Here is a 26,692-nt window from a genome sequence, read left to right on the forward strand (position 1 = left end):
GGGAGAAGTGTTGTAGAAGTGGTATCCACCTGTTTGCTCCCACAGTGGAGATGGCGACTCTGTAATTCCTACACCACCTCTCACCATCCAAGCTTTAGCTCTAGGCTGTCCAGGAGAGGAGCCAGATCCCTCCAATGGAAAGGATTTCTCACTTACTGAGTATGGAAATGGCTGAAGGTGGAATCTAGTGAAAAAAGGAATTCACCATGTTTGCCTGTCTGTGTGCATTCACAAATGAAGAGAAATTCAAACACCAGAGATCATTAGCAGGAGCAGAAAGAAACCAGGTACCTGTCTTCATTACAACACATAAGGTTAGTGCATGAGATACAAAGAAACAAAGTATTTATTCTTATAAGCTCTTCTACGAATCACTCGGCATCATACAATGGATATGGTGGCTACAGAGTAGAGGGAGTCTCTCTCCCCCTTCCCCCTATTCTTTACACACACATTTGCTCACTCTCACAAACCCACTGTTGTATTTTTAAAATGGAGTTCCTCTCTTCAGTGAGTTGGAAAAAATGTTTATAACACAGGATCTGGCAGAACAGATACATCCTATTAAATAACAGAGCAGTTACAGAAAGGAGACTGCTTTCTTTAGGAAAAAGAACCTTCTGTCCCTCCTTATCTCTTTGCATTGCCTTAAGAGTTCTCCAGACGAAACCAGAACAACAACCCCCAAATACCTGATTTGCATTTTGGCAAAATTAGCAGCCCTAGGATATACACCAATATTGATTTATATACTAATATTTTCACCTGGCTTCCACAGGGTAGGTTCTAAACAATGTGGTGTAAAACCCTGCCAGCCGAGACGATGTCTGCACTACAGCTACCAACCCTGCTATGTGGAACAACTGAATCCGTGCTGGTAACAGGGAAAACGCTTTGACAGCTTGTCTCAATGTTATTTGCAAAACTTTTGGTTGTGTGCTTGCCCCGCAGTTCCCAGGCTGCACACCGACTGACTGTCTCTCCCACGAGTTCTGTGTATCCACATACACAGAACACAGACTCACACGGGCTGTGTTATTTCCAGGAGCACTTTGCACATTATCTTGTGCTGTGTCTTTCCGGTGCTTCAGTGCTACTCTGCTCCGTTTTTTATTTCCTTTCCCACTGTTGTATTCTTCTCTTTATTCCACAACTGAACATTTGCTTCCCCTTCCATTTCGAAGAAACATTTGATCTGATTCCTGCCTCATGGCCAACAACCCAGAAGATTAAAAAAAACTGTTTCTAACCTGCCACGTCAACACTTCTGCTCCAAGATACATTTCCCTCCTACTGGTACTCCAGAATTCCATTGAACCCTTTCCTAGTTTGATGCTATATTTTCTAACAATCTAGATTATCATCTATAGATGAACTATTTCTATGCACAGAATGATTTTTTGCAGTATGCATTTATATTACGGTGGCAACTGAAGACCGCAATATGTCTTCCTGTCACCTTTTATACACACAAAAAGACAATCATCCTGAACTTAAATTCCTCATTCACAGTCTGCCATAATTACCTGCCTCTTCAGTGCCACTACCTTTCATTTTCAATGCTCAAGCAACACTTAGTCTAGTTGCTTCCAGTATTGCACCATTATTTATCTTCAAATAGTTGTTCTTTGTTTCACAAACAAGCAAGCTCTTAATTTCGCCTACAGAACAAAGGACAAAATTTTTCTCTCTCTGATTCAGTAAAAGATCTGAACAGCACCTGAACAAAGGAAAAAGGCACCACAATCTCAAACCTCAGTTTAACCAAAGGAAAGATACGTGACAGCTAGTCCTAAGACTCACTGGTAGTGACCAGTCTTTTTTTATAGACAGTGAAATGTAAGAATTTAGACTGCAATCTCCAGTGTCATCATCAGTGGCTGATGGATGCACACACCCATTTCAGTATAATGCAGCTGCTTGACAGAGCTTCAGCTTCTTATGATGCAGTTGTGAACACTGGCACCAACACCACATTCGTTTTGTTAATTTACTCTGAAAGAGACTTGAAACCAGATCCATTCAATTAATTCTACAGAGGCTCTAAACCCAGGCTGGACTCCAGTGTGTTGTCAGCTGTGGCAAATGGCTGGTATTGCTCTCAAATACCTTCGCCTTCAGCAGGAAGGCTCTCAAACCCCAGAATTCCCTGGCAGACATTCTGCAGGCATCTATCTCAGTCCCGTGCCCTTCTTATAGCCTTGGGCATTTTCCTTTGCATTTCTTATTCCTGCAGACTGAGCATACCCCTGATTGTAGCTGCTCTGTTTGCCACACACAGACAGGAGTTTTGTACACTGAGCAGCATGCACACAACGGACACAGCAGCATAACAAATATGGAAGCACAGCAGCAGATGATCCCCACTGTTTTCTCCTCGTAATGCTTGCTTGTAGTCCAATTAGTGGAGTCCTAAATTAAGTAACGTTTCAAGTCCATCACTGTGGCAGCCTCACAGTCCCTCAGTATAACCAGTTTAAGACTGCAGGATTTCACATTTTACTGTGAAAAGAGGCATTAGCACAAAAGGGAAAAATGCCAAATCAAGCCATTCCCAGTAAAAGGCCTCAGACAATGAGGTACTTTTTCTCACGCCAACAGGTTTTGTGGGAGAGTACTGCATCACATAAATTCACTCAAAAGTAAATTTTCCAAGACATCTCTGAACACAATGGATGGACTAAAAGCTATGGCACTATTAATGTGAAAACAAAGATATTAAATAAAGGGATAAAGAGAAGACTATCTCTTCTGTGACTGAAGAGAAGAAACTTTTAAGTTAAACTAAGAGAGAAATTGGCAAAGACAGCAGAAAACACAACACTAGAGAAAAAATGCATTTATTCAGAAGAGCTGCCTTCCTTCCATATCTCATGTGAATTTGATTCTCTTTCCAATGAAGTGTAAGAATGGAGGTGAAAAGGAGTAACCTAGAAGAGGATTTTGAGTGCCACATCAAATGGACAGTTATACTTTGGCAGCTGCTTTTTGGACTAGAAATTATATTGGGCCTTGATTATAGCTCGTCTGTGCACTACAAAAAATGAGGAGGGGAAGGATTTAAGGAAGATGTCCCTGCTTCCAAGTAACTGTTCTATAAATTCCTGTTATCTGAAATTATCATACATTTACAAAGAAGATGATTTCCAGGGGATATGTACTCTGTGCTATTTAAGGCTGATACGTTTTATAACTCAACAGCATCCAAAATAACCAGCACGTATCATGTATGGGAGAGCCAAATAATTCATAGTAAGAGGCAGTTCACCTATGACCAAAATGTGAGACCAATCTAGGGACTCTGTTAACATCTTGAAGAAAAAACTACCATGTGACATTAAGTTAAGTTTCTTGGATTCTACACCAAGAATCAGGAAGTTATTTTCAGTGATGAACCCTACAGGCACACAGAGACACATTTAAATAATCTGGTATTTTACATATATGCTTGTTGTTAATATCTGCTGTGTTAAAGGTAGGCATCAGCAAAGCACCATTACATTATTTTAGTTTTCTCAGAACGCCTCTGAGAAATACCTAATACCACTAATACCACTGATATTAAGGATGCATAAGAAACTCTTATCCCAGGAAATATTCTCTTTCTCTCAGTACAGTGTACAGATCATACCCATCTAGTGATATGTGATTCAATCCACCTTTCACTGCCGGGACAGGGGGAAGAGAAATTTTTTGCACCTGCACAAGAGATGGCCTGACTATACGTCTTTCTTCCAGACGGGCTCTGCACCCCAGGATGCAAATGCTCCTAGTTTGTTCTTTCAGATGGTGAGAAAGCTTCTTGCATTGGTCCGGATGAAAAAAAAACTCTATTCAGGAATATAAAGCATCCCACAGCTATAAGAAAGACTATCTTGTCTAATTCCAGATAAGTTACTGTTTGAGACTCTTGGGTACCATAGGGTAAGAGCTGCATTTATTTCTCTAAATCTGTAGTCTCCTAGAACACCTATCCCAACCTCCACCATCAGTGCCACCCATGATTCTAAGCATAGCCCATAAGGATTTGCTGTGTAGTGTCTAACTTTCCACTAAAACTGAACAATGTGCGTTGATGAGTGAACCTTTAGTCTTCTTTCACACTGACACTTGTATGGCGCTGTCTCTGGCTTGGAATGGTTTGAGACACCTGTCCTGGGCAAGATTTCCAAGGGTCACTCTAAAGCTGGTGTTCTGACTGGTGTGCTGACGGCACGTTCTCATCCAGTCAGGAAGCAGGTCCATGTGTAACAGTGAGCTAAGTAACACTGAGAAGTCCACTGGTTTGGTGGTCGCGATGCCAATGGAATCTTGTGAGCAGTACTTATGTGTTACGTACTCCCAAAGATTGCTCCAATTCCTGTCGGCGCTGCTGGATCTGCAAGAAAAAGACACACTGTACAGTTTAGCAGATTAAATTGCTCAGTGGCAAGAGATGCATCTGTAAGTCAGCAGTGTGGATATTTCCTTCATACCTTGCAGTAGAAATATCTGCTCACAGCTTCTTGAGACCATGGCTCATGATAAAATTCAGCTCTGCGCTCTTCCTCCGGGTTTCCAACCACATCAGTCATCACCTGTGACAAAAATAAAGCCATTTTTCACCATAGCTCTTCCACCACATAGAGAAACTTTCAGATTTACCCAGAATGAAAATTTATCTACATTACACATAAAAATGGTCAGAACTGTTCTCAAAGCCCAAAGCAAATGGACAACGCATGCTTACTGCCAAAATGGGTCACAGAATGCTCAAATGGTTTGTGTTAGAAGGGACCTTTAAGCTCATCTCATTCCACTCCCACTGCTATGGGCAGGGACACCTTCCACTAGACCAGGTGCTCCAAGCCCTGTCCAATCTGCCTCCAGGGATAGGGCAGCAGAGGGTTGGAAATATTCTACAAAAAAATAGAATTTGATGACTTTGTCTCCAGCATCACAGAATCACAGGTAAATATAGTCATTGGTATATCTTGCAAAGCAATGTTGTGGAATCACAACTCTGATGCCAGCAGGACAGAATCTTAATAGAAAAGGCTCTTATGGGACTAGTTCTCAGTTAGGGAAAACTGAACAACTATTCCATGTATCTAGGTAGAGAAGCTCCACAACACCTCTGTTTGTAAGTCCCTCAAGTAGAGGTCAGGTTTGTTTAAACATGCTATCAGATTCCTGTCCCCTTTGAATACAATATAAATAGGAATAACCATAATCTTAAGAGTAGATTTTGGGAAGACTATTCAGTTAACAATAGGCATTTATATAAGAAAGACACAATGATTTTATTAAAATAATTTCATGGATTCAATAATACAACTGATTTTGAGGCATGTCAGTTAAAGACAGAAAATGTGACACTATGAGGAACAAATTATTAATTTTTGCTGGTAAACAACTGAACTTCTTTACATTTTGATTTCTTGTACATCTCAAAGATAAGCTCAAGGACAGCTGATAAGATTAAATTATGAACCAACACCCAAATTGTGTTCTTGTACTATACGATGCTCCTGCTGAGTTTTGCACAGCTTTGAATTTACAGAATATATCATCAAAGCCCTGCATTTCAAACTTACTGTCTGGCCACAAATTGACCTATGAAACACTCCCATGAAACATCACTGTTCCACTGGAACTGGAATACAACCTAAACTATCTTTCCTCCAACCTAAATGATCTTTCCTATCTACTCTGGGATTGCAGCACTCCACTCATTGTCTATCTTCCACCAATCATCCATCCTAGCTGTTCAGCTATACACTCTATGCACATTTTGATAAAATTCTTCCATTCTGGTTACACTATTCATTCTTTTTCAAATCTTATCTCACCTTAAGATCCCTGCTTTGGGACCGGAGAAGGTCTTGGATGTATCCTTTGGGATCCTTGGAGAAACTCAGCATAAAATCACGTTGTATTTTTAGCTGATTTATGGATTCAATTGTCTCATGAATCTGACAGAAAAAAAACCAAAGCAGATATTCTTTAATTTCTCCCATGCTCCAGTGACCACCAGGTCAGCTCTGTTACTGTCTTTGTACTTCTGGTAATGTACAAAGGTGACAATTCTACACCACAGACTTGTGCAGCCCTTCCTAGGGCTTTTTCAGTTCAAAAAGCAGCAACTTAACTGCAATCCTGCCACTACATTCTGGTTTCACTTGCCCTTCTGCAATACAAATATGTACAGGATTCTCCTTCACTTCCTGCACTGAACTCCTGCATGGCATGCAGAACTAAGCCATGTCACTGCACAATGTAATAATTTCCTGTGTAGAATCACTCTGCCTGCCAAGACTGGGATCTTTGAGGAAAGGGGTTAAATAAATATGCAGTTAAGCAGTGCCCAGTGCAAGAAAGCAGTTATTCCCCTGGTTACCATCATGATCACATCTTCAATATCCTTAAAAGCTCTAGCAGTTTCTTGATCAAGTCCATGTCAAATGAATAGCCATGACTTCTAGATTTTTCTTAAGAGAAAGCCTGTAAAAGTCACGGCTGCAAAAAGAAAAGCGTGAACAATGACAAATCACGAGTATGGAAGGTTTATAGAAAATTAATAATATCTTTAGAGATATTATGGCAGAAATATTAACTAGTGGGGAAGAATGAAGACTGAAGAAGAGTCGAGGTCCTATTATGGATAATCATCAAGTATGAAGGGGAGGACATCTCATGAACCATTTGCACACAGACACACACAAAAGCCAACTTCTGCTGCCCTGTTCCTCTAGCATTCTAGTTTGAAATAGTGAACTTATCTCATTTAGTTTCATGCATTCATCTCTTTTGCCAAAACAGCTAAGGCGACTGAGCACATGTGAGAAAATAATCATCCCCTGATCTGGTTATGCCATCAAGGCCACTAGTGTAGCTACTACATGGTATGTTAAGAGAAGAGAGCTGCTGTTAACTTAAAATCATTCCTTCTTTGGGAAAACGCTGCAGTTGTGTGGAGTGAACTCCACTGGCATGTGCCGAATTCCCAGGAGGAGACACCATGGCAGCACAGCAATGCTGTGCACAGAGGGACACAGGAGCAGCCCGTGCCCATTCACCCAGCAGGGACTTCAGCAACTTCACTGATCACAGCTTGCCTGTGCTGTAGCAAATATTCAAAAAAGAGGCGACACAGACAGAGGAAAAGGGGAGCGCGACTGGAAACAGAATAACCCTGTGCATGCTGCTGGCAAACTTATATGGGCTGGGAACCAACTGACTGAGCAGCTGAAAAGGAGCATCTTCAAGAGGCATGACAGCAAAGACACTGAAACAGTTACCAGAATCCATTGCATTGCGGCTGCCCAGACCCCCTTTCAAACTGCATGAAAACCAGAGTTTAGCACATTTGGTTGTATTAGCAGTAAACAAAGAGAACCTGGGCCTTGCTCTGAAAAGGCATTTTTGTTTATCCCTTACCAATCCAAATGGGCCACTGACAAATGCCAGAACTGGATGACAGCCCCATGGACACGAATCCCTAAAACAGTCTGCAAAACCCACCACTGCCTTAAGGTGGATATTATTATTTGAAGTGCACATGATCCTTTTCCACTGACACTCAAAACTCCCAAAGTGTTTCCAAGTGATTTTCCTGCCACACATGTTCCATATTTCCACCTAATGCAGAAAGCCATTCTGCAGTTATGAACTCACACCTCAGTATGAGATTCTCCTAACTTTGCCTTAGCAGTTTAATAAGATATCATGACCTCTCAATAAAAAGTTAATCATACAGTTCAGCTGATTCTCAAGCATCAGGGGACTTGGTACACTACCTGTGAAACTCTATCGCCTCCACAACCATGTTAGGCCTTGGATCAAATCCCAAGTGGGAATGCCGTTCACCCTGATGTATTCCCACGGCATCTGGCTTATTCATCCCTTGAAAGCACATGCCCTTAACAAGTTCCCATCTCACAACATTACTGTTTGACACATGACACCAAACACATGTGAAGCTACACAATGAGTACGTGTACCATGGGATACTTTACTCTTGGGCTAATACCTTGTTATCCAATGCTGTTATCTCCTGTTGGTTAGCTGTTGAGAGAAGAAAACTACTCATCTGGCCCTTTAATGGGTCTTCAACTTCTACATCTATGTCATAACAAGCCGTCTTCTTCTGATCGTTGGGGTCAACACTATGGAGAGTATAACACAAGATCATGAGAACTGCCATAATGAATCAGAATTAATTTCCAGCCAGCCCAGAATTCACTCTTCAATAAAGCCTGTTGCAGATGCTGTAAAAAAAGTGTAAGAACAGGGTATCTTTATATATTTTCCTATTCTAGTATATTCTCTCATCTTTTGTCAGTTAGATTTCAAAGACTTTTGAGCTGGAGCTTTTGCCCAGACCATCAAATTTAATTTCTAACATCCTCCTGAGACCTGTTACACTAAATATCAGTATCCTTCTTTGGCTTGCCCTGTCCTAAATTTATCTTTAGTTTGCCAACTTTTAGACTTAACACTTACTTTATTGTTAGACTAAAGTTTTTTAACAAGAAAACGGTCTTCAGCGCAGTAGTTGGTAAATCAGACTTCAGTCACTGTCACTTGCAATATAAAGATTCTGGCTTCTCAACTCCACCTATCAAATGTGTGGGTTGTGTGCATCTGCAGTAGGTAGCAAAACAAAATTCCTCAGGATCTAATTGTGCTTGACAGACTTGGGGGAGCAGAAGAACTTCCAGGGATGGAATTGCATTAGGAGTGTTGTGAGCAGGTAGAGGAAAATGATCCTTCTCTATTCTCAAGACCGACAAGGACACACCTCAAGTACTGTGCTCAGTGCTGCGCTCCCCAGTGCAAGAGATACAGGGAGCTCCTGAAGAGAATTTTCAAAAGGTCCGTGAAGATGATTAAGGCATTAAAGCACCTCACAGCTGAGGAAAGGCTGAGAGGTCTGGGACTATTCAGCCTAGAAAACAGAAGGCTGGTGGGAAGGGAAATTACCAAAACTTGAAGGAAGAGTTTAAGAAGATAGAGTCAGGATCTTTTCAGTGGTACCCAGTGACAGGACAAGAGGCAGTTGGTGCGAACTGAGACACAGGAAGCTCCTTCTGAACACCAGGAAACATGTTTTTACTATAAGGGTGACCAAGCAATAGCACAAGTTGCAGTAAGACCCTCAAAGCCCATCTGCCTTTCCCACAGCCCAGAGCCTCCCATGTTGGAGACACTCCAAAGCCATCTGGATATGGCTGTGGCCAAACTGCTACAGGTGACTGTGCTTGAGCAGAGAAGGGCATTTGACCAGATGATTTCCAGAAGTCCCTTCCAGCCACAAACATTCTGAGAATCTGTGATGCTGTGTTTGCCAGCAAGAAGATGAGCAGCATGAGCAGCTAAAGAACAAGCCAGGAGTGGGTCTGGTTCTGCTGCTCACGTCCAAAGCCACAGGGAAGGCTCCACGCTGTCTCTGGCTCCATTGCTCCGGGCTGAGCGCGGCCCTCGGGCCCCCAGAGCCCCGAGCCCAGGTCAGGGGGGCGGCAGGGCTGTGCACAGGGACCCTGACAGGCTGCACAGACAGGACGGCTCCTCAGCACGGTGAAGGTGGGCACAGGGAAAGCTCTGCTCCTGGCACGGAGTCACACCGGGCAGGGGCACAGGGGGGCATTGCTGCGGTACCAAACACACTGGCAGGAGAGGACCTGGGGGCCCTGAGGGACACACAACAAGGGCAGAAGGACTCTGAGGGGCAAGGCAGCCATAGCAAAGGTCAGCTGCAAAAGGGGCTGCATTAGCACAGGTTTTGCCATCAAGCCCAGGAAAGAGGCTCTTCCCTCCTACTCCACGCTGGTGGAACTGGATCTGGACTGGTGGGCACAGGACCACAAAGATGTGACATCTTGGAGCAAGGCCTGCAGAGCACGTTGGGGGCTGGAGCACAGACCTGCCAGGAGAAGCTGCAAGAGCTTCCCCAGCCTGGAGAAGAAAAGGGAAAGGAGGTTGCCCGGGAGAGTGTGATGGCCATGGGGACTGGTGAAGCACAGACAGGGCCAGCCTCCCCTTGGAGGTGCATGACATTAGGGTGAGAGGCAGCAGAAACTCACTGCAGCATGGGCAATTCACTCCCTATAAGGAAGTGGTTTCTAGAAAATCACGATGGTAGTCAAAAAGGGGGGTGCCAGAGATAATCTGTTTGTACTAGAAGAATACTGGAGAGCTATGCTTTGCAGTCTGCTTGCGTTCTTTAATGTGCGTGGAAGTGTGGAAGATGTCTCGCTTCTTTGCAGAAATGGTAATCCCACAGAGGTTATTCTTTTTACCTCTGATTCCAGGTGTGTCAGCTGCAATTAGGGGTGCAACTCAAGAAAATCTCCACTTCTAGCTTGAGCTCAGGTAAGATTTGACTTCTATGCGAATCTCTACTTTATGTTCACTTCAACCCCATTGCATTATTTCTTCTTTGTCTTCAAAAAGAAAGGTTGTTGGTACCCAGAGAGTGATTCTACAATACTATAATAATTTCTAGAATGAATTTAGAATATTCCACATTTTTGTTCCTGTGCATATCCTCTAAAACTAGAATGAATAATTGTGATATACGTGATATTCCTATAAAAGGCAGGCCTGAGGATTTATCTGAATTACAAGCCCATCCATTTACAATCACTAACGGTGAGAAATTCCCTGAAGTAATGTGCTGGTTTTGGCTGGGATAGAGTTAATTTTCTCCATCATAGCTGTTTTGTGAATTTGTGCTGGAAATGGCTGGTAACAGAGAGGTATTTTTGAGAGACATTTATTGCTGATCATTGCTTACAGCCTCTTGAGACCTTTTCAGCTCCTGACACTTCCCACAAGTGAGGAGGCTGGGGTGCACAAGGAGCTGGGACAGCTCACCCCAACTGACCAAAGGGATATTCCAAACCACGTTGCACCACACTGAGCAGTAAACTGAGGCAGGTGTTCACTGCTCAGGGTCTTGCTGGGCATCACTCAGTTGGTGGTAAGCAATAGTTTTCATCTGTATCACTTGTAGTGTTAGATTTGTTCATCACCATCATCATCATCATCATCACACTGTCTTTCTCTCCCTTTTACCTTTTCAATCCTTCCCCCTGCCCTGCTGGAGACAGAACAAGTGGATGGATTAAGATTGGATTAAAGCAGGACACGCTGAAGATTGGATTAAACCAGGACAGGCAGCGGGCATACTGTTTCAGTGGCTGATTACACTCACTCTAAAAAACTGAATGCAGGGCGACAGGGCAGAGCATTTGTGAGACCCTGTTTTAAGCTTGGTTGGACCAGGCCCTTAAATATCCTGGACAGACTTAGAACCTGATTTAAGTTTGGATGGAGGAGCTCTCAATGACCACCAGTAATCCCTTCGACTGTAAACTATTCTGTGACTATATGAGTCTAAAAATTACTTACTTTCTTTAAATTCAGCGTCAGACTTCCAGATTTACTTTCGCTTAGCCCAACATTGTAAAGACTTCCCTCCAAAAGTACTATCTGTTCCCAGGAAATGAGTTCTTCCTTTGTCCACACCATTATGTCAGCACCATTTAAGGCTGTCAGGAGCTGTGTGGTGCACACAGCGTATCAGAGAATGTTGGCAGACACAAAGCTGTAGCTTTGTGACACACACCTGTTCTTTTGCTGGTATCTGACAAAAACCACTCCCTCCAGTACCTTTTGGTCATCTCTCTGCCCCAGAAACATAATCATCAGTTCCTTGTCATTTTTATCTAAGCAATGACTATCTCTCTCTGAGGACCTCAGCTTTTTTGTGGTCCATCAGACAGAGCACTGAGCTGTGCCCAATGACAGTACATACACAGCTCTCAGTCTGGATGGCCACCAAGCTGCTTTTTCATTACTCTGTTTGATACATTCAAATGAATCAAAAAGCAAACTTTACTTTCATAGCCTATGTAATATTTAACATATTATTCTTCTTATCACGTATGTTACAAATTTAAAATAAAGAGCCCAATTTTAAGCAAATTCAGAAACATTTGCTTAAAAATATATTGTATATATTCTGTAGGAAATCAAATCAGTAACCTAAGTAATAATAACTTTTAAACATCCGGAATCAGAGTTTTGACCCTGACAAAGAAACTTGGAAAGGATTGAAACATCTGAACAGCAAAGTTGCAATCCCCAGAAGTGTCTTTATCCCCCTCCTCCGTGTACACAGCTGTCACTTAAAAAGGCACATGCTGGAAGAGCCCGAGAGAGCTGAAAGTTGTGTTTCATCTGCTATTCTGAATTATTTTGACATATTATGTCTGCCAGGAAGACATCTGTTCTGACAAGGACACGAGAGCTCAGCATCTTGGTCACAACAACCTCCTCTGGATCCAGACACTCTTTGCTGTTAATCTCTGGAGATCTCTTGACTTCTTAGCATTCTCAGGATAAGACTAACAGTCAAGGAGCTGACCCACTCCCAACAAAGCATGCATGGACTGGCCCTGCACTGGAAATCGTAATGCTGTTGTACATTTTACATAATATATCAGTGATTGGAATGATTGCCCATGATGGACAATACCTCATTTCAATTTCTTTTTTATCTCTTTTTGTGGGTTCAAACTTTCATTCCTTTCTCCTTAGGAAAAAGCCCAACCAATGGCATTCTAGTAAACATAAAAGCTGCTTTTCATACTCCTAGAAAATTGATGCTGTGCTAGTGAAAATAATTCAGAATTATACAAACTAGAATGACACATAGAACAAACACACAACGAAGTCCAAGGTGCTCATGCCAAAGTTATAAAACTTGGATTTTGGTCCCTACAGCTACTGCAGCTGTACTTTACCTAGTGAGTGTCTGGTACAGGACAGTGCTGAGCTGATCAAACTCACCTGATGATGTGGTTTATCACTATTGGGTCTGGCGGCAGCAGCAGGTTAGTGAGTCTCTGGGGAATCTCAGAAAACTTTAACCGTGGACAGTCAAAGATCTGGAACACAATAAACAACAAATTTGGTTTGTCCAAAGGCTATCTTGCAGTTAAATGAGAAAGTAAGGAATCTGCAGCTCATAAGGAACTGAGGCAAATACAGAAGGTGGTTTTGAAAGCTGTAATTCAGGTTCCTTGCCGATTAAATTTTTGGTCACTTCTGTCCCTCCACTTTCATCTGGGCTTCCAGACATACCCATCAGGACATGAAAATTTCAGGTGTCTCACTTTTGGTTTAGCTGCTGGAGGAAACAGGACCCTTCACCGGGACATGAGGATCAACTGTATCCATGATGGGAGAGAAGCAAATACTCCCTCTCTTACTAAGGGTTTACAGCAGCATTTTGTAAAGAAGATGACTGAATTTTTTTCAGACAGAAAAACACTATTGTAGGGCAAATTAACAACAGAAAAAAAAATTAAAAAGAAAACCAGGACCCAAGTTTCATCACAACATTTACTTTCGTGGGTTGCTAAAACATTATTCATTCAACTGCCAGTATTTTCCTTACACAGAAGTATATCACAAAACCCCACTTTCAATTACTTTCAAAGTAAGTCAAGTGAGCCTGAAAAACAAAGCTAGGTAAGCCAGTGAGAGCTCAGTTAACATTACCTTTCAAAAAAAACCCATAATCATATTTACAGAAAGGGTGGAGATGCTTTTATGTGGCCTTGGTTTTGACAACACTGGCACATGGAGAGGGATATTAGTTGTAGTGGCTGCTGAAAGCCATTCAGTGCTGAGGATACTGGAAATCATCAAGGGAAAATAAAAATAATTCATTTTCATTCATCCCAAATTTGTGTCTGGATGTTAGAGTTTGCTTCTGAAGCGCTACTGTGTCCAAACAAGAGTTACCTGCTGGAAGTACTTGTCACAGTTAATGTATTCCTTGTCGTGGGAGTCCTGCAGCTTGTTTGTTTTGATGTACTGCCAGAGAGCCTGGATGATGGCCGAGCGTGTCTGCGTGTGGATGCCCAGCAGGCGGGCCAGCCGCGGGTCCAGCTTGAACTGGGGGGGCTGCAACAGAGAGCCAAGGAGGTGGCAGCACAGAAGAAAGTAGACAGATACACAAGTAGGAAGTTTCAGTTTTAATTCTTGGGGGACTCTGTTCTTTGGGAGAAGTATCCCATTCAGCGGCAGAGATTGCAAAAACACAGTTTGTATTTTTGTGTCTCACCGTGGGTGCTTAGGAAGAAGGACCTTGTACCTGTGCCATGCACACAGACTACCCGTAGCACATGCTTCAAATAATAAAAACTTGCACAAAGACTCAGGATGAATTTTCCCTTTCAACACTGATGCAAAATTTGACTTCTGAGAATGAGAGAAGAAAAAGAACAGCCCTTCCTCTGAACTACTGGAAGTTAACCACAGAGAGAGAGAAGGAAGGCAGGATGATGCTTCCACAGCTGCTAATAACTGCTGTCTCACGCCAACACACTGTGTTGGAACTCTGTTCAGGCATGAACCGTTCTGGTGCACACCAAAAAATTTACCCAACTACAACCAGTCAATAGATTTTATTTCTTTTCCTGATCTCAGTGATATAATTCAACTTCCTTGTTCTCCATCTCTTGTAACAAAAACTCCTTGGATAATCTGGAATTGGATGCTTCTTCAAGTGTGTACTCATACTCAGGTTTAGTATTCACCACATTAATAAGCAAGGATTACTCTGATGGGTGGCAGGTCACCCCAAGCTAGCTTTATAACAAATCTGGACCTAAGAACAAAAGAACATCTATTTTAAAGCATAAATTTATAATAATGGTGAGCATAACAAACATCATTATATTGTCTTAATAGCAAAAATGCTCACTGCCTATATCAGTATTTCAGTTAGCCCATATGCTCCCTAAAATTAATACAATTTTGTCTCTGCTAACATAAAATGGAGTGCCTATACCCTGAATAGATGCTATTTGCCTGGAGGCAAAAGAAAGTGGCAGAGAACAAGTTCTTAAAGGTACACCCTCAAAATGCATCTGAGCCTGAGCTGTCATTGAAAAGGGGGATCCCATCCACTCGCAGCAGAGCGAGTTTAACAGTTAACAGTTCCCTTAAGACAGCAATGTTTCTTCCAGGGACGGTTTCAGTCAGATTGGTGAGCTCCCCAACTGCTGTGTCCATTGTTTGTGCCAAGGTAAGACTGCCACAGCTACCCAGCTAGTTCAGCAAAAGCTTCTCCTCTGTATTTTTTTTAAAGAACGACATGCGTAACAGGCGTGCAACTTCTCTGACTATTCTCTAAGAAGCTAGAGGAGAAAATACATATTTTTTCCCGCAACTGGGCAATAAAAATACTAATTATCATAACGCCAAGACCAATATTTTACTAGACTATATTAGAAATTCACTTGATTTGTCCCCTTTAAATTTTAAATAATCCTTCTGTTTGGTATCATTCTAACTTCAATGGACCATGTGACACTGCAAGTACAAGTGTATTGGGTTTAGAGCTGTGTGACAAGATGGATTTGCTCTGTTGCACTAGGTCCCAGTGGCTGTGTGTTGCAGGCTAAAGCAGTGCACTGACCTGGTAGTCTAACATGAGGAGTAATGTGCACCGCACACTGACATCCCCAGGCCTCTTCACCTGGAAGCCATCTGTCTCCTGGGTTGTGGGAGTTCTGTGCCACTAACAAAGGGAAAAACAAAATTGTTGGTCTTTTTTCACTGATGTCCATGGAGGTGCATCTTGCACAGTATACCATACCAGAATTAGACAAGTGCATGCTTTCTGAAGATCTGGCAATCTAAAAAATAATCTAAAAAAGATAACAACAAAACCAATCCACAACAGCCCCCCACCTCCACCCCCAGTCATTTCAATTCAGCTTTAGTGCAGAATCTGCTCTGCTGTTGACATACTTCACTTGTTACAAGAAATGTGTACAATATTTTCATCTTTTCATACATTCTGTTCTAAGATGAGCACTGCAGCACTAAATCATCTATGTTTTTATAGTAGATTCCTCTAGCAAACATTCTTAAGAATAATGGAATTTTGAAAACTTTGAAAATACTTTAAATGAGATAATGAATGCAAAGTCCCTTAAACAAGGGAAGCAACAGGCGCCAGGTGTTTATGTGTGCTAGTAAATAGTTTCTACAGAAAGGGTGCACAGCTTTCTCACCTCCACAAGATGATTGTCAGGTCCATAAAGATCTTTGTCCAGTTCAATAACCAAACTCTTAAAAAAAGATGAAAACTTCCGTTTCTGTTTGCTGAGCTGTACAAGCAGAAGAACCAGAGGTGTGTAAGGCTGCATTTATTAGCTTGTGTCCTAGACTTCTCAGTCTGCCTTGAACATTAAATCCCATGTAAACCACAAGTGTGATCAATCTAATTGAGTTCTCCCTTTGACAAAAACAGGGTAAGATGAAAAAATGCCAACAGTAGTGGAACAGTGTACATTTTAGGGAAGAATTCCTTGACTCTTAATGTTATTGAAAAGCACTGGCTTGTAAGGTGAACATGGCATCCATGAGAAAGGTCCAGAAAATGGCCATGAAAATTATCTCAGGACTGGAGCACCTCTCCTGTGAGAACAGGCTGAGAGAGTTGGGGCTGCTCAGCCGAGAGAAACATAGGTTGCAGGGAATATTTAAAGGGAGCTTGTAAGAAAGATCAAGGGCAACTTTTTACCAAGATCTGTAATTACAGGGTTGGACTGGTCTTAAGAAGGGCACTTTTTACTCAGAGGGTGGTGAGGCACAGGTTGCCCACAGAAGCTGTGGCTGGCCTATCCCTGAAAGTGTTCCAGGCCAGGCTGGAAGGGGCTTTCAGCAACACGGAGCAGTGGAAGGGGTCCCTGTCCAGGGCAGTGGGATGGAATGAGATGGTCCTGAAGATCCCTTCCAACCCAAACCTTTCTATGATCACAAGTCCTCTGTATACCTTTCTTTTTAACAGCCTGGGATTTTTTTGATGAATGCTAATTTCTTGGTCTGATTTATCAGATTACAGTAAATTTTGCAGACTGTCATACATTAAGCAAAACTATTTCCTTTCAAGTTTTTTATTTTCATTTAATTATCAGTATTTGTTGTTTAGTGCACAGCTCATGTTGTCTATATTAAAAATTAGAAGGTCTGTGATTACCTGACTCTCCACAGAATACAGACCACAGGATTCCAATTTATTTCTTTGTGTTTAATGCAGATAACATTTTATTAAAAAATGCTGGTAATTAAAAAGCTATGTTCTTCCAATAAAGAATCTCTTTCTTTATTGACATTTATGCTCTAATTTCTAAACTGAATCTAACTTCAATTCCCAGATACTGCACTTTGTCACCACTTCTTCCTCCAGCAAGACTCTGATTCATGTACAGGTACCTCCAGACAGACTGAAAGCCTTGCCCTCTCCATGCATGCATGTTCTCAGTCTGTTTAGCCTATAACCACTTACTTGTGAAGTAATTTCAAATAGATGGATGCCTTTATTAGCAAAGTCCAGCCTTCCCCAAGACAGCTAAATCCACCACTGAGGTTTCTGAGGACTTCATAATAGTAAAATGTTTCTTCCATCCTTGCTCTACTTATTCATACATTGTGTGGTACCCCCTAAGAATATGAAATACTGCCTTCTACTTGTTATCCTGCTCTTCACAAGATGCAATGTCCACTGTAGGCCAGAATTACCACACCTGCTGTAACCTGAACCCTGCCATCTCTTTAAAAGGATTAGTCTCAGCCCTCTTCTCTCCACTTCCTCCCACCTATCCCATCCTTATGTCTGCCTCATTTTCTGCTGCACTCGCTAATATTCCCATTAGGGCCCTATCCCTCACTTGGGCTGGGCACAACGCCTTCCCAGCAGCAACAAGCCAACACTGCCATTCAGACATGGCTTGTCTCAGCTGATGTTCCCAGTACAACCTACCACTCCAAAGGACAATCTTTAGACCCTGCCAGCCCCAGTGAAGCAGAGATAAATCATACATCATCCAGGAGCTTCCCCTCCACACGCAGCTCCCACGAAGCAATGCTGCCATCAGAGTCATCAGCGTCTGATTTTGCAGGATTAAATGTGTTGGAGATGTAAAGTCTCAGTTTCCGCTTTTGCTGTTATGCACATAGACAAGGGAAAAGTACATATCCAGTTTAAGTTCAGGATCTGAGGAAGCTGCAGGAAAGGTGACAATTACACATATAATAGGGAATCTCCATGTTTTGTACAGCTGCACCAGTTGTATTAGAATTTAAGATTCTTTACATGTACGAAAATACATTGAAGAGCTGAAGCTAAAAATTCCTTTCAAAAACTCCTGGCTATACAAACATGCTGAAATTCACTGTAAATGGAGGAAGACAGGAGGTTGCCATGCCTAAGAAGTGATACATCCTACACTTCTAGATTAGATATCTGAGAAATCACTGTGGGTAAAGCATGATATGTCCTTTCTGGCTTCGACCTAGCTAGATTGCTAAAATTCAGCTGCAACACTATTGCAACACAAATGTCTTTCATAGTTGCATAGCTCAGATTTGTATATGGCAGTCACAAATACAGCTCATGCTGCGAACTACCTGCTGGGCACACCCTGCCCATCTGCATCGTGCCATCCTGTAGCACCTGCTAATACTCCTCCTGCAGACACACCTGAACACACCAACACACACACCACTGCCTCACTCTCCTCTTCACCCCAGCTGCCTTCACCCTGAGCAAACATGCTGCAGCTCCAGCTTGCTGGGAGACTTGTGTGAAGGAAGGCACCCTGCCTCATCCCTAACCCAGGTGCTGAAGTCTGCCAGAGATACAATCATGCTAATACACTGTCATTTTTACAGACCACCTGAAGCTTCCCAGTCACTGTAGTGGCTTACGGCTGTGTCATCTCTCATGCCCTTCCTTCCATGCATCACGTGGAAAACCCAGCTATTAAGTCTGATGCATGGATTCCAGAAAAGATTGTTACCAAAAATTACTTTGGGACTCTAATCTCCAATACCTATGTAGATGACAATGTCAAAAAGGCTACAGTTGTCAAGTTCATGCCGACAAAACAACGTAAGAAAGGCTCAATCTTGTAAAGCTTATACACACATAGGAGAGAACAAAGCTACATGCAGCAGATTATACAGCATAACCTGGCATAGAGGAATGGGGAAGGCAGAGATGTATGGCTGAAGAGGAACAGGAAAATTACTACATTCTGCCAAATCTGGAGAAGACAGTAACAGAGAGGTTTGATAGAAATGCAGTGTCTACAGTATGCTCTGACAGGGAACAGGATTTTCCGAAGTGCCATCAGTGCAGAAAATGACAGATTTACACAGGTAAAAACAGCAGATTAGCAGAAAATTATTCTTGTGAATTCATGTTTTTTCCATCTTTTCCCACAGGATTTCTGTTGCCAAAGTACTATTTCATAATATAATTATTTTAATGACCCCAAATCTCTATTTAGTGTGGTGGATTTGTGAAGGATTTCACCTTTCTAAACTCAAAGCTCTTCAAATAACCCTGGACACTTTATGCGCCATTCCTAAATTTTATCCCCACCTGGATTACTTGCAGAACTGTACCTACATACACAAGCAGGCTTTTACTTAATAGACATCTAGTGTCAGCAGCACCACTGGCTCCTTGTAAGAGCTACCTGGGAAAGGTTCTGCTCCCAGACATTTTGGCAGGCTGTCTCCTCTTCCAGGCCCAGGAACTAGACAATGGCTTTTGAACTTGCCCTACAAGCCCTTATTACCAACAGTGGTAATACATAGAATTTAAAGAAAATAAATTTAGAAATCCCTAGCAAGATTTCAGAACTGTGGCTTTAGAGCCAGGAGCAGTTACTTTGAACCCTTAAATTCTTTCTCTCCTACCGTGACTATTCTCCTGGCAGCTGATTCAAACTACCAGTGAGCAATAAGACCCTTAGCAGGGACCCAAGAGTACAGTATGAATCCTACCTGAAGGGATCTATCTAGTAACAACTCCAGCATGCACAGCCATACTGCTATCATAAGGATGTCCAGTCTTGGAAGATGCCGGCTTAGAGATGAGATATAGTTAAAACTGAGCTCAAGAAAGAAAGACACCAACATGGTGCTGGGTAGGGTTTTAAAGTACAGGCCATGAAGTCTCTTCAGTTGCTGATACACACCAAAAATCACTGCATTTGGTTCACTCGCAGTATCCCTATGTTCCACAAGAATGTCAAGGTCATATCCAGAAGGCTCTCAGAATGAGAGAAGGAACACCTTCTTCTGTCTCCAGTTGAGCAGCTCCATCTCATCCAGGGAGGAAATGATAACATTTATGAGCAACTTGATTGCTTTGCAGCTTAAATAAAGTGGTGGCAAGAAGTGACAGCCCTTCAATAAATTCTGTAAATTTCTCAGCCATGTGCTTTATCACACAGACCTAGAATCTGTTCTCCTCTCTGTACAGTGGATTCTCAGAGAACAGAAGAGCAAGCAACCGAAGGACTCTCAGTAGCTGGGAGCAAAAACTAAAGAGAAGACTTACAGCTCTAGGGCAAAAAGTAAGCATCATATTTCATGTCTTCAGTCACACCAGAACATCACTACCCAAAAAGGCAAGGCTAAGCAGGAGGAACTTCACAGAGACTTGATCAACTTTGTGATTCAAATAATCTCTTGTCCAAAAATCAGTAAACGCTTCAGCTCCTTGTTCTCTTACAGTAAGACACTGATCTTTGACTCAGCTTCAGCAAAAGGAACTTTAAAGAGCAGTCATATTAAAATGAAAAGTCTACCCCTAAACCCATTGTATTTCACTTACAATTTCTCTTTGAGAAAACTAAAAGGAAAGAAGTAATCATAGGTAACAGATGAGTGGTAATGTCAGCAATGAACTCCTGCAAAGGTCTCAGCACAGCTGCTGGGCGAGCTCACATGAAATCAAGCAGATCTGAATGGGAGGCTGACAGGAACAGTGGAGCAGCACACTCAAAGCTTGCTCTTTCTCCAAGTTCTCTGATGTCATCCTCACACAAATGAATACGGCTTTAAGTAATGAATACAGCTTTAAATGGGTGAAATGCTGGAGATCTGTCAAATCCTCCAGAAAACCTTCCCTGGTTTACAGTGTTACCTTTTTTTTTTTTTTTTTTTCAGTTTCCATTAGTATTGAATCCCTAACAAGTCAAATCAGAAAGCAAGTATCTGATGATTCCAGGATCTGTGTGTTATCCCCCAGATAAATCTCCATCAACTGCTGAAGTTAGTTTCCTTCAATGAACTCTCAGCCTGGACCCAAAACCTCCCAGGCCCTTCCAGGGAAGTTGTGCTTGGGATTTCAAACAAACAAACAAACAAAGTTATTAGCAGACAGTCTACCGCTGACTGACTCAAGAAAATCTGACTGCAAGTCTTGTAAGTAGTATTGTGTTAAAAGCTCTCTAAGTATATCTTAAGGGTGAATTTCTACAAACCTCAATATAGCATAAAAACCTCAAGCACAAAGCACAGAAAAGATTAAAATCTGTGCTTTTGCTTTTGCATATACAGTAACTGTTTTCCGGTCTCACAGAAAAAAAAGCTTTTTAGAAAGCAAAATGAACAGTGGTAGCATGGAAACTAAAAATCAGGAAACAGAAAAAACAATGACCACTGTCTGATCATTATAAAATACCCAAATTCAATGAAGAATGTCCATATCAGAGCTGGAATATAGAGGCATCTTGCTCAGAGTAGCAGCAAGATATGTCAAAATGTGTAGAGGAAACAAAATTAGTTAGGTAACTCCTGAAAAGAAAATGGACATGAACTTAAAAATGGCCAACACAAAGCAGAAAAACCAATGACTTGGTAGACTAGACAAGTATAATGAATAATAAAAGAAATGAGACAGTATTTACTGAGTTCAAAATTGCACTGACACATGAAAAACACTTATAAACAGTTCTATAAAAGCATAAACAACAAAAACAAAACTCAGGAAAAGGTGAAGCAAATGCTACAGAGGAATAAAATGGAAATTAGTATGCACAGTAGTCTACAAAATCAGCTGTAGCAGCTTATTTCATAGTTGCATATTCTACTTTCTCAGGAGAGAATGAGGAGTTGTATAGTGACAGGTAATAAGAAGTCAGGTGCACAGAAAAATTATTTTTCTACAGGGATTGGGAGGAATGAATTTTTTACCCGAGAAAAGAGAACATTAAAGAACCTGAAAGACATATTTAAAACACTAACTGATTAAAGGAGATAAGGTATTTGCATTTTCCTTATCTTATAATGCAAAAAGCAGAACACAGAATTATGCCACAAGACAAGTGTTTCAGAAAAAAACCTAATTGCTTTCTGGCAACAATCCACTATCAATTCCTCAGTCATCTTAAAACCTGATAGTGGGGAAAAAAAGTATCTCAATTCACGAAACTAGGGAGAGAGACGCTGTGATGGTGTTCTGATGCTACTACTTGTTTTTCACCTAAAAATGGAGAACCTGGAAGCAGATCATTTAGTTTGGGAACTGCAACTATACACATATGTGGTAAATGGAATGTCTCACACCAGTTCACTGCAAAAGAGGGACAGTCTCTGGATGACAGTCTGTGGTTTGGGTGAGATGAAAGCACTGTCTGTGGTGCCAGGACTTGGAGTAGGAGCCCTGCCCATGTCACAGTCACATCCCACTTTCAGTCACAAGACCCTGGTTCAGGCTTTGGGATGAAAATCATCTCAGTCTTAAAATTATGTTTATGGCGACAACTGTCTATCTCAGGGTTACACAGTGGAGACAAATAAGCATTTTTAGGGTGTTATCTATCTATACTATTTTAAATATCCACTTCTGTATGAGAAGAATTGCGCCCTGAGCACCACTGTCTACACCAACTTAATCTCTCAACTATGAAGGGAGCTGAGAGTGACTAGCTCAGATATAAATGAATAAAATGGCTATGTCTATACTTAGCCAAATAAATCCCACTCCCAAAGTCCACCATGGCCTTAGAGCTGCACATATTTTCATTAATTAATTCTTTAATGACATCTACTGATCTGTTGAGTGTATAGTTTCTGTTTCCTTCAGGTCATGGACCTTGCTATATCTGTCAAGCAGCCCTGTCTGCCTGACTACCTCCTAAAAGTTCTTTCTGGAATTCTGACCATGTGGGTCCTTCCATGAAGTCTGTACAAGGACTCTTGCTAATGCTGCTCTGCAGACAATGAATTCTGAGACTCTCATGACAGATGCAATCCAGGAATGCAGGACTGGCTGAAGAAGAGGAGAGTACACAGCAGTGCCCAACCAGCAGAAACTGCCAAGGGAGCTGAAGAGGGCTGCTGACAGCAGTCAAAGGAGCTGACAGGTGGGGAAGGACATTTTCCCCTTCAACAGCCGGCCAAACACCAGGTCTCCTCACTTCTTCAGCCATACCACAGCTGTCATCTGCTTCAAGAGTGCACCTGCTCTCAGGAGATCCAAGGAGGATCAACAAGCCAAACATATTTTATGCACTGTCCTCACAAAAAAAAAAAAAAAAAAAAAAAAAAAAAGCTTTAACCACTTATGCCTAAAATCTAAAATTTCCCCAGAATCGTTAGTCTTCAGACAGAAAAAAAACCAACCTGAGCAACACTAGACCATAAATCTGTGGCTCCCTACAACCACAGATTCTAGCTGTTTCTAGCTGCAGCTCAATCACCGCGACAAACACTGTAACTGCAGCTACAGCTGGTAACTCTGAGAAATCCTGCTTATTACCCACATAATTTCACATACTTTAGACAAATTCATACTTCGCATAGGATTACAATCCCAGTTTGAGAATCACCGTTCTAAGACAAGTATTTCAAAATTACAAAAGCTTTGATAAGAGATGGAAATGCACAAATAACTTCTACTGCTGTTACCAATTCTGCAACTATAATAAAATGGAAATACTTAACATTAAGAAAAACCCAAGTTTATCTAGGTTTAGCCCTATTTTGACAGTTCTGATACCTATATGCTAGGACTACCTACACATGAATTTGGAAAACATCTATTTGATCATTCTCTGGATGTTAACTGAGTACAGTAAGTGATATTTAAAATGTGTTTGCTGAGCCCTAGACAGAAACAGAATTTTCTGTCTACAGTTTCTGTAGAGTGTTGTGCCTCCTACACTCTTCTCTATCCCAGACACTGAATATCTCCATAGCACAGCTTACAGCTAGGACCTCGTGCACTTGTTGATTCCCTTATTAAAGACTTTGCCACAGAATAAATAACTTCCTGCTGATTTATGAATTTAAGTCAAAGTCTTCAACCACCTTTAAATATGGCCAGATTCCTAACTAGTTTAAGAGAATGGTGTTCTACCCATATCAAGAAGGTAAGACAAATTATTTCTTCTGAGAGTAAAATATATTATGTGCAACACTTTTTAAGAATGAACTCATGATTTAGACCATCCACAATTCAGTTTCCTTTCTGTCTAGGAGGTGTTAATGGAACTTAATAACTTAATTGTTTCTTTTTTTGGTTTGTTTTTGTTTGGTTTTTGGTGGTTTTTTGGGTTTTTTTTTTTTTGGTTGGTTGGTTTTTTGTTTGGGTTTTATGGGTTTTTTTTGTTTGTTTGTTTTTTGTTGTTGCTTTATTCGTTTCACATATATCAACGGGAAAAACACCAAGAGGTAAAAGCCTTCCATGTTTTATCAGGTGCGTGTACAGTGACAAAAGCAACAGAATATTGATCTTTGTTGGGCTGACCCCCATCACAGTGGTACAGACAAGAATGATAGCTTTATGTCACAGCAGACATATGGCTACAAAACCCTTCATTCTATGGGAATTATTTGAGGAATAGAGTATGAGCTACCCAATACAGTTACAGAACTTAAATGAGACATGAAAAGAAATTCTTCGCAATGAGAATGGGCAAAAAATGTAACAGACTGCCTAACAAGGCTGTGAAACCTCCATCCTTACAGATTTTCAAACTCAACAAGGCCTTGACAACCCTGTTTTTAGCAGAAGGTTGAACTAAATAACTTCCAGTTTCCTCCGATCTAAACTCTTCCATGATTCCAAAGAATAGACTCAGAAAACTTAGAAAAAAACCTTTTCAGTGGGATATTAGGAAGAGCAAAGTGCTGGACTTTATCTAATAGAAACTGCAGAAAATGTCACCCATTCTTTTTTTACACAACTAATAATTTCTGTAAGTAATTCTTCCCATTGTATGCTCTGTTATTCCACAAGTTCCACTTTTGACCAAATTTGAATTGAAAACATAACACATACCTTCAGCACATCCCTCTAATCACTTATTTTCTCTTTTTTTACCATTTTAATACCAAGTTCCCAAACCAATGTTTATCGATCCTTTATTTATCCCTAGGCTATTATTCCCCTTATTAAAGACTTTCAGAAGCTAGAGCTGGTAATAGCCACTGAATTTTCTCTACCACTTTCCAAAGCATGCTGATTCCCAGCTGTTTACTTTTAGGAGCTTTGTTTAACCCATTCCAAAGCACTTCTGCTAATCAGACTTTAGCTTGAAAGGTATTTCCACCATTTACTACAAGAATTATTTGCCTCCCCTGATACAATCTCCAAGTTTTCCACAACATACCTTCATTGGTCTCTTCAGTGCCTCCTGAATGTCCACACGCTTCCGCATGATGGTCTGGTCCAGCTTGCGCTCAAAGGCCAAGAGATCCATGTAGGCCTGCGACTCAGGAACCAGCTCCCGGATCTGAGAAGGAAGCACGGGATTCCTCAACACCAGGAGCACAAATCCGCCATGCTGCAGAACAGCCACACTGACGCATTCCCAGCCCTTGGACAGAGTGCCCAGAGGGGCTCTCCCTGCGACAGCAGCTCCCAGACAGCGGGGCAGCTCTCAGAGGCATGGGACAAGCACAGACTGAAGAGCAGGAGCACAGAACTGAGGCTAATGCACTCTGGAAGCCCCCGCCTGAATCCACAGAGCCTGAACCATGGCTGCGTTCTTCCAGAGAGGTTTAGCTACCAGAAGCCAGGGAGACTACCTTTGGCAATCCAAACTACAGTGAATTTGTCCTAGAATTCTAAAAAACTAGAAAAGTACAGCATCCCCCAAACTAAAGGGGGAGGGGGGGTGGGTGTGTTCATGTCGGTGTTTCAAAAACAAGTGTCACCCATTGTAAGTAAAAATGCCAGGTAGGATGCCTGCCTTTGTCAGCACATCTTCCTGTGCTGGTGAAATTGACGAAATTGACCTCCATGTCAAAGTCTCAACATGACCGGCCATCAGGTGTCAACTTACGATCCTAACAACTTTTATTGCTATTTTAATACATTAGTTAACTACATTAGTTCTATTGACAAACCCCCTTTTTTATATTCTCTTTTACAGGGAAGTTAGCAGAGGAGGGGATATGAAGTAGGTTGGAGTATGACCTAATGAACTGAGCTTAGAAATGGGTAAGTACACCCTTAAATTAAAATGTTGCTTCTTAATTTGGAATAACTCATGCAGGAAAATAATAAAAAGGTACTGTAAGTAACTAAAATAGATCTACTAGACAACCTTTTCTATTTCTACAATATTCACTCTAGCTTTTCTATTTCTACAACATTCACGCAATATTCACTCCTATATTTCCATAGGAATTAAAAGTGAGTTGGTATTCATGTTTTGCTTTAGAAACAGAATTAGTTGCAGTTAAATTTACAGTTTATATCTGGTGTAAGGCACAAACACCTATGTGAGAGACACGAGGCATGCACCTGTTCCCTGTGGAACAAGGACATGAGAACAATTGCAGAGGTCATGCCAACAGCTGGCTCTCCTAGTAT

General features: G+C 41.5%; 1 protein-coding gene across 5 annotated transcripts in view; it reads right to left on the reverse strand.

Annotated features, from left to right (window-relative positions):
• Window positions 1–323: 323 nt before the first annotated feature.
• The window catches only part of SMARCD3 (SWI/SNF related, matrix associated, actin dependent regulator of chromatin, subfamily d, member 3), a 74,550-nt gene continuing 48,181 nt past the window's right edge, over window positions 324–26,692 (reverse strand). For 4 of the 5 annotated variants that reach the window (XM_063159857.1, XM_063159772.1, XM_063159689.1 and 1 more), the window contains 10 exons: window positions 25,485–25,607; window positions 17,890–18,012; window positions 16,080–16,175; window positions 15,479–15,580; window positions 13,798–13,959; window positions 12,838–12,935; window positions 8,012–8,147; window positions 5,832–5,954; window positions 4,476–4,577; window positions 324–4,378 (listed from right to left, as the gene is read on the reverse strand). In XM_063159857.1, coding sequence (XP_063015927.1) covers window positions 4,325–4,378; window positions 4,476–4,577; window positions 5,832–5,954; window positions 8,012–8,147; window positions 12,838–12,935; window positions 13,798–13,959; window positions 15,479–15,580; window positions 16,080–16,175; window positions 17,890–18,012; window positions 25,485–25,607 — 1,119 coding nt within the window. In that variant the 3' untranslated portion in view covers window positions 324–4,324. The remainder of the gene's footprint in view (window positions 4,379–4,475; window positions 4,578–5,831; window positions 5,955–8,011; window positions 8,148–12,837; window positions 12,936–13,797; window positions 13,960–15,478; window positions 15,581–16,079; window positions 16,176–17,889; window positions 18,013–25,484; window positions 25,608–26,692) is intronic. The other variant, XM_063160033.1, reaches the window with a different exon arrangement.

The sequence above is a fragment of the Melospiza melodia genome, chromosome 1 (genome assembly GCF_035770615.1).
Source record: "Melospiza melodia melodia isolate bMelMel2 chromosome 1, bMelMel2.pri, whole genome shotgun sequence".
Lineage (NCBI taxonomy): Eukaryota > Metazoa > Chordata > Aves > Passeriformes > Passerellidae > Melospiza > Melospiza melodia.